The sequence below is a fragment of the Haliaeetus leucocephalus genome, unplaced genomic scaffold (genome assembly GCF_000737465.1).
Source record: "Haliaeetus leucocephalus isolate CR32 unplaced genomic scaffold, Haliaeetus_leucocephalus-4.0 Scaffold197, whole genome shotgun sequence".
In the NCBI taxonomy this organism is placed as follows: Eukaryota; Metazoa; Chordata; class Aves; order Accipitriformes; family Accipitridae; genus Haliaeetus; species Haliaeetus leucocephalus.
In genome coordinates, this window is record NW_010972633.1 from 708,588 (window position 1) to 716,232 (window position 7,645).

Consider the following 7,645-nt stretch of genomic DNA (forward strand, 5'->3'; position numbering starts at 1 on the left):
CTGCGCGCCGCGGTCCCTTGGGGTCCGGGGGGTCCTGCTGTCCCCGCTCAGCCCCAACCCCGCCACCCCCACCCACAGAGCCGTATGGGGAGGGGGTGGCCTGGGCCCCCGTGGCCCTGCCAGCCCTGTGTGTGTCCCCCCAGCTGCCTCACTGTGCCTCCCCCATCCCAGCCTTGACCCGGCTGTGCCCCTCCCGTGCCGCCCCCCCCGGGGGTCCTCACCTTGCTGTCCAGTGGGGGATGTGGGTGCTGGGGTGCTCCAGGCTCCAGGTGTGCCGGGGCTGGAGTCAGGGGTGCTGGGGATGGCGCAGCCCCCAGAGGACCCCCTCAGCCTGTGCCGGGTGCCAGCGGGTGCGGGAGCCCCCCCACAGGGTGCGCCCAATGCCGCAGGCAGCTGCCTGCCCCCCCCCACCAGCACCGGGCTCCTGTCCCACTGGCGGGGCCTTGAGCGCGTGGGCTGCATGCGGGGCCAGGGCACGGTGTGACCCCACGTGGGTGCCCTGCCCGGCACATGGCCTGTGCCCGCAGTGTCCTGTGCAGGGCTTGGTGGCTCCCGCAGTGCTGGGGCCAGGCCATGGGGTGAGCGGGACTCCTGTGGGCGGCCGCGGGCCGGGGGAGGCTCTGGCTGGGACAGCCCGTATCCTCCTGCTCATCCCACGGTGCCAAGGAGGGGGAGGCGAGACGCCCGCCCAGACGAGGCCGTGGGCCGTGCTGTGTCGGGAGGCGGTGGGGGGACATAACGGCGCTCCCCGGGTCGCCCCGACCCACCGGCGCTCCGCGGGGCCGAGGTGCAGGCAGGAGCGCGAGCAGGAGCTGCCCAGCGGGGCCTGGCATGGCTGAGAGCATGGGGGCAGGCGACGGCGGGGGATGCGGAGCGGGGCTGGCGGCCACGTACGGCTGCTCCCTGGCCACCGCCGCCTCCAGCTCCCGGGGGAGGGGAGGTGCCTGCAGCCCTGCACGAGCTGCCCGGCGCTGCCGGGGAGCGGGCGCAGGCAGGACCCCAGGGCCCTCGTCTGCCAACTCGGGGAGCCCCCCGGCAGCAGGACAGGTAAGGAGCCGGCTGAGCGCAGGAGCGGGACCCCACGGACCCCACACACAGTGGCAGGAGGGAGCCCCAGGGACAGGCCTGCCACCCCTTGCCCCGCTGCACCAGGGCTGCCTGGCACAGAGGGCCCCGGGGGTCTGCCGTGGGGCTGCCATGGGGAGGGGGTGCATGCCAGGCAGCGCCAGCCTGCCCCACTTGGGTGCAGGTCACGGGCAGGACTGAGCCCAGTGGGGTGCAGGCAGGGGGGCACAGGCTGCCCCACGGGACGCAGCTGTGGGGGCACAGACACCCTGTGGGTCTGAGTCCTGGGTTCACCTGGCTCCCCAGGGACAGGTGGCATCGTGGAGGACGGGTGCTGCCCCTGTTTCCATTGGGGCTGGCAGTGCCCAGCCAAGCCTCAGCTGTGGGGTGCCATGGGCCCCGGGCCGGCTCAGCCTCCCTCTCTCTGCAGGGTCCCCCCGGGCCACCATGCCCCCAGAATGCGGCACGAGAGCGGAGCCGGGTGCGGGCGCTACGCCGGGCCTTCCTGTCGCTGCAGGCAGCCCTGCCCGCTGTGCCCCCTGGCACCAAGCTCTCCAAGCTGGACATCCTCGTCCTGGCCACCAGCTACATCGCCCACCTCAGCCATGCGCTGGGCCGTGGGCCCCCCCCGCCCACACCCTCCTGCCCTCTCCACGGACACCCGCTCCTGCACCCCCTGAAGGTGAGACCACCGCTTCGAGGTCCAGCCCCCCGGCACCGGTCCCCGGGAGTCCCCCTTGCATGCTGGCACCTAGTCCCTGGGGTCCCCCCTTATCCCCCATGCACACCAGCAGCCAGCCCCCCAGTGCACAATGCGGCTGGTCCCGGGGGTCCCCAGTGCATGCTGGCGGCCATTCCCTCAGCTTCCAGCCCCTCCACCCTGGGGTCCTCCAGTGTGCCCCACACACACAGGCAGCCAGTCCCTGGGGTCGCCTCGTCCCCAGGTGTGGGTCACCAGCAGCAGGAGGACAAAGAGCCACCCTCCCAGCCTCAACCCCTCTCCCTCTCTTGCAGAAGTGGCCGATGCGCTCCCGCCTCTATGTTGGCCCGTGGGGGGGACCTGGTCCTGACCCCCCCGGGGCACCCACTGCCACCAGCAGCCACGAGCACACAGGCCTGGGGGACAGCAGGCTGGAAACAGGCGATGGCCCCCCCTGACAACCGGGGTGCCCACGGCCGCGGGAGCCCCCACATCTGCTCTCCCCACAGTGTGGGGAGGCTGTGCCCCAGGGTGGGGATGGGGGCAGCAGCCAGGATGGGGGGGGCTGGTGCCAATGGGATCTGCACTCCCATCCTGCACGGGGGTCCGCGAGTTCCACAGGCACAGGGCCAGGACCCCAGGGACACTTGGGGTGGGCTCTGGTGGGAGCTCCCACCATGGGGCTGGCCCTGCACCCCCTGCCTGGCCTGGGGGTGGGGTGGGGTGGGGTGGGGGGCGGCAGGCTGGGGGCCGCCCAGCAGCAATAAACCTGCAGCGAGCACCCGCCACCTGCCTCCTGCCTCCGCTGCACCGGGGCCGTGGGATGGGCCCCCCCATGAGACCCTCACCCTGGGCTCTGCCCTGGCTCGGTTGTACCCGGGGGATGGGGAGATGGGGGGCCCTGTGCCCCCCCCCAGCCATGGAGCAGCTGCCCCCTGGCTGCGCTCACCTGGCTCCCCCAGCCGGGCCCCCCCGTCGGCCCCGTGCCATGGGAAAGGAGCCAGGGCCAAGGCCGCCGCCATAAATCTCCCCTGGCTGGCGAGGATCCCGCTCCAGGGGGAGAGCAGGGCCCCCCCGCTGCTTTGGGAGACTGGGGTCCCATGTCCCTGCAGGCAGGGAGGGGGCTGGTCCCAGGGCTCCTCCGACACCTGCGCTCCAGAACCATTTATTGGCAGGACAACGAACACAGAGATGGGTGATGGTGGGGGCTGGTGTGGGGGGGTGCGGGGCAGCCCCCAGCCCGGGAGCGGTGCGGTAAGGCACGTGGGCAGCATCCCGGTCGGTGGGGGAGAGGGCACCGCTCTGACTCGCCCCCACACCCGTGGTCCCAGACACCCCCCCCCGCTGGGGGGCAGGGGCCAGCGCAGGCACTGGCAGCGGCCCTGGCGCGGGCAGATGGAGGGCCCGGGGCTCGGAAGCCAGCCCACCGCGGGTGCAGGCAGAGAAGCCCTGTGCTGCCCGCGGGGGGTGCAGCCTGGCCAGCCCCTACGGGCAGGGACCCAGCCCCTCCCGGTTATTTGGTGCTCCCTGGCTGCATGTGGGTGCTCCACAGGGGGTCTGTGCCCCCTGCCCAGGGGGTGGCTGGGACCCCCATGTCGGGGGGGGGTGGGGGGGGCGCTCAGAAGGAGGTCTCCTGCAGGGCATAGGCGGGGGCCCCGGCCGCACGGATGTAGCCCTGTCCCTCCTCCTCCTGCCGGTGGGGGCCGGGGGGGGCCAGGCCATTGGGCACCCTGTTGCTCTTCACAGTGGCATCCGCATGGTCAGCGTCCTGCGGGGACAGAACGGGGGGGGGGGGCAGCAGAAGCACAGAGAGGGGACCAACCCCATGTTCCGCTACCACCCCCCCCCAGAGGGCTGGGGTCTAGGCCCTTCACCTGGGCAGGGAAGTCCACCCTGCAGCAGAGCCTCTGCCGGTATTTCTGGGGCAGGCAGCAAAGCAGGCGAGGCAGCACGGGGTAGATGGTGCGGGGGTCCACGGCTGCTGCTGGCGTGGGGCCTGGGGGAAGAGCAGAGGGTCAGCGGTGTGGGGGGAGCTGCCACCAGCCCCCCACCCCTGACACTCACCGGTGAGCAGGCTGACCAGGAGCCCCACCAGGATGACGGTGGTGGAGTTGTGGGCGCTGTACCACATGTAGGACAGGCTGTAAAACTTCTGCAGCCCTGTGGGGCTGGGGGAGATGGGGGTCAGGTGGGGGGAAGAGGTGGGGTGCACGGAGCAGCACCCCCGCAGCCCCTGTTCCGCAATGCCCTGGCGCCGAGCCCCCCACCCCGCTCACCTCTGGGGGGCCAGCGTGGGGGCCAGCAGGGTGGTGGCGAGGATGGTGGTGAGGTTGCCCACGGGGGGGAGCACGGTGCTGTTGGGTGGGGGAGGCCCCCTCATACTGTGCAGCAGACTGCCGATGCCCACCCAGAAGGCCATGGCCAGGCCCGCCAGCAGCCCCACGACAGCACCCTGCAACGGGAGAGAAGGAGGGTGCTGACCCCCAGCCGGGCTCAGGGTGCCCCAGCCCCCCTGGCACTGCCCCTCCGCAGGGTCTGTGCCCCCGGCTGGGCAGGGGGACACTCACCATGGGGTTGGCGCAGGGGAAGAACATGCCCAGGCAGAAGAGCCCCAGGAGCGGGCCCCCCACCATGCCGAAGATGCTGATGGCTGCCTGTGGGGACATGGCCCTCAGCGCCAGCCCCTTGCCCCGGCCCGCAGCTGGCACCGGCCACCCACCAGCTGGGTGCCGGAGCTGGGGGGCCCCACACCCTCATCCCTACCTGCAGCACGGGGCCCAGCATGGAGGACACGTAAGCCATCCCCAGGCAGAGCAATCCATAACCAAAAGCTGGGGAAGGGAGTGGGGGGTCACGGTGGTGCTGGGGACCCCCCACTGCCAGCATCAGTCCCCCCTCTGTGCCGCCCCCCCCACTCACCCAGCAGCTTGGAGAGCAGCGTGGCCCGTGATTCTGACAGCCCTGGGCAGTGGGGCCGGACCAGGTCCTCCATCGTCACTGTGGCCAGCGAGTTGAAGGCGGAGGAGATGGTGCTGGGGAGGAAAGGGAGCAAGAGGGGGCTCGACCAGGACCCCCCCTCAGCCCTGCCGGCCCTGGGGCCTCCTGCTCACCTGAGGCACCCGCTGAAGAGGCAGGCGACAAAGAGCCCGGGCAGCCCCGGCAGGTCCTGCAGCACGTCCATCACGAAGTACAGCACCAGCTGGGGCAGGGGGGTCAGTGCCTGCAGGGCCGGGGGGAGCGGGGTCCGGCCCTGCGGGCTGCAGGAGAGCTAAGGGGGGGACAACACGACACCCGGCCACCCACCTGGTCGGAGGACCCGGGGCGCTGGGTGGGCGCCAGCGGGTGCTCCCGGTCGTAGACGAACATGACGAGGCCGGTCAGGCAGCTGAGGCAGAGGACGATCTGCTGGCAGGGGAAGACGGCGTAGCAGGAGCTGCGGGCGCCGGGCGGGCGTCAGAGGTGAGGGAGGGCGGCAAAGGGGCCCGTCCCGGCCGCGGGACCCCCAGCCCCGGCCCCACTCACAGCTTGGCCTCCCGCTCGCTGCGGGCGCTGAGGTACCGCTGCACCTGCGCCTGGTTCACCCCGTACAGTGACAGCATCATGAAGACACCCCCCACCGCCAGGGTCCAGAAGGTGTGCCGCTTGAAGGGGTCAGGGTCCAGGCTGCGGAGAGGTGCCGGCGGGGAGGGTCACGGCGCTGGGTCCTCACTGGCACCCCGCACCCCACGGGAAAGAGGGCAGCAGGAACAGCCCCCCCCCCGCCCCATGCCGGGGTCCCTCTCCCCTTCCCAGCTGCCCTGCACGTCCCCATGGCGTGACATGGGGTGCCCAGCTCCGCGTGGGTGAAGGTGTCTCGGCACAGGGCGCAGCATGGCTGGGCCACTCACTCAATGCCGGAGATCTTGCCCTCCTGCTCCGCCAGGTGCCAGACGCGGGCCATGCCGCCCAACCGCCGGGCGCCCACCAGGATGACGGCCAGCTGCCCTGCGAACATCACCAGCGTCTGGAAGACGTCCGTCCAGATGACAGCCTTCAGCCCACCCTGCAAAGGCATGGCACCCATCACTGCAGCCCCGTGGGGGCATGGGGCACCCCACGGCCAGGCAGCAGCCGGCACCGCTGCACCGCGGCGGGCAGGGACTCACCAGCGTGGTGTACAGCGTGCAGACCAGCCCCATGGTGAGCACCGCGCTCCAGAGGTCAAAGCCCGTCACTGGAAGCAACAGAGGCCGTTAACAAGCCTGGGGGGGTAGCAGCCCCACCCTTGCAGGATGGGGCTTCCAGCATCGCCTGCTGCTCCCATCCCCCCTTACCTGCATTGAGGGCCAGCGCAGGCGCGTAGAGCACCACCCCCATGTAGATGACCTGCGGGGAGAGCAGCGCTGCAGCCATGCACGGCCCTCTGTGCCCCCGCACCCCCCCCCCCCCCTCCCCACCTGGAAGATGAAGGTGATGGTACCAAAGACGCGCACCGTCTTGTTGAAGCGCAGCTCCAGGTACTGTGGGGGAGACGGGTCAGGGCACTGTCCCACCCAGACACGGAGTCCTGAGCAGGGGGGACATCCCCCACCTCCCCCATTTCCCCCCCACGGCAGTGGGGAAGCAGAGCGGGTCAGGCAGTCCTCCCCCAGCACCTTGGCTCCTGCTGCTGCAGAGACACAATGGGGCCGGCCAGCACTGGCTGGGGCAGGGGAGGTGCCCAGGGCAGGGGACAGGATGGGTGCTGGACAAGCTGGGTGGGAGCCCCGTTCAGGGGGCACGGCAGGCTGGGGTCCAGGACAGGGGCATGGTGCAGCAAGGGACCAGGAGCCGAAAACCCCACTGGGCACCATCAGCTTGTCCCCTGAGGCCACGCGTCTGCCTGCATGTCCCACTCACCTCGTAGGTGCTGGTGATGCGCAGGCGGTAGAAGACGGGGATGAAGACGTGGGCCGGGATGAGCAGCCCCAGGAAGTAAGAGCAGCCGAGGAACCAGTACTCGGTGCCGAAGCGGTAGATCTCGGCCGGCACACCCAGGATGGCCACAGCTGACTGGAAGGTGGCCAGCAGGGAAAGGGCAACAGGCAGGAAGCCCATGTTGCGGTTGGCCAGGAGGAACTCCTGCACCGTGCGCTGCCGGTCCCCGCTCAGTGCGTAGAAGAGCCCGATGGCTGACGACAGCACCAGCAGCAGCGCAAAGATGCTGTAGTCGATCACAGTGAACTCCATGGCGAGCGTCTCCTGTTACCGCTGTCCTGCTGGAGACGCTGCTGCCCAGCCGCCCACCCCGGCTGCACCCCGCCGGCCTCATAGGCATGCCGAGCCCCGGCAGCCACCCCGGCAGCAGGTCCTGGCCAGCATCTCCCCGGCACTTGGAGCTGCAGGAGGAGGGACGGGTGTCAGCACTGAGCCAGCCACACCAGGAGCTGCAGCAGACACTGCAGGGACCTTCGCTCGCTCCTCTCCCTCAGCCTCAAGGACCTGGTGCGGGCTGGGGGGCAGGGAACGGCCCCTTAACCCTTCTCCTCCCTCTGGGCTGGGCTCGGCACGGCGGCGCCCACCCCCTGGGCTGCCAGACCTGCCCCCGCCAAGGGAAACGAGTGCCTCTTCCAAAGAGCACTGAGGCCACAGTTGCAAAAACAGTCCCACCCAGGACCCCGGCAGCACCGGCCCTGCCAGCTCCACGTGGCTCTGCCAAACCCGGCAGAACCAGCCCTGTGTGGCCAAACCCAACATAACCGCCCCCGGTGCAGGACAGCCCCGCCAAGCCCGGCAGCACCAGTCCTGCCGTAGCCAAACACAACATGACCCAACCGTCGCGGCACCACGCAGCCCCGCCAAGCCTGGCAGAGCCGCCCCTGGTGCAAGAGCCCAGCCAAACCCAGCACAACCACCCCGGCT

General features: G+C 70.9%; 1 protein-coding gene across 1 annotated transcript; it reads right to left on the bottom strand.

Moving 5' to 3' along the window:
* Positions 1-3,383: 3,383 nt before the first annotated feature.
* On the bottom strand, positions 3,384-6,973 carry SLC5A6 (solute carrier family 5 (sodium/multivitamin and iodide cotransporter), member 6). The gene is made up of 15 exons (XM_010565917.1): positions 6,644-6,973; positions 6,202-6,264; positions 6,079-6,130; positions 5,911-5,978; positions 5,653-5,807; positions 5,288-5,428; positions 5,069-5,198; positions 4,876-4,964; positions 4,685-4,797; positions 4,529-4,596; positions 4,333-4,419; positions 4,072-4,217; positions 3,830-3,954; positions 3,640-3,761; positions 3,384-3,533 (listed from the first exon to the last, which is right to left on the bottom strand). Exons 1-15 carry the CDS (start codon positions 6,971-6,973, stop codon positions 3,384-3,386), a joined length of 1,839 nt encoding a protein of 612 aa, XP_010564219.1.
* Between the last annotated feature and the right edge of the window lie 672 nt (positions 6,974-7,645).

What these genes read in the sequence shown, in the direction of transcription:
- SLC5A6 (XM_010565917.1), bottom strand. Translation starts at nt 6,973, where the DNA reads ATGGAGTTCACTGTGATCGACTACAGCATCTTTGCGCTGCTGCTGGTG. An exon ending in TGCTGGGCCCCGTGCTGCAG is followed by an intron (nt 4,420 to 4,528) that starts GTAGGGATGAGG and finishes ATGTCCCCACAG; the next exon opens with GCAGCCATCAGCATCTTCGG. An exon ending in CCTGGTCAGCCTGCTCACCG is followed by an intron (nt 3,762 to 3,829) that starts GTGAGTGTCAGG and finishes CTCTTCCCCCAG; the next exon opens with GCCCCACGCCAGCAGCAGCC.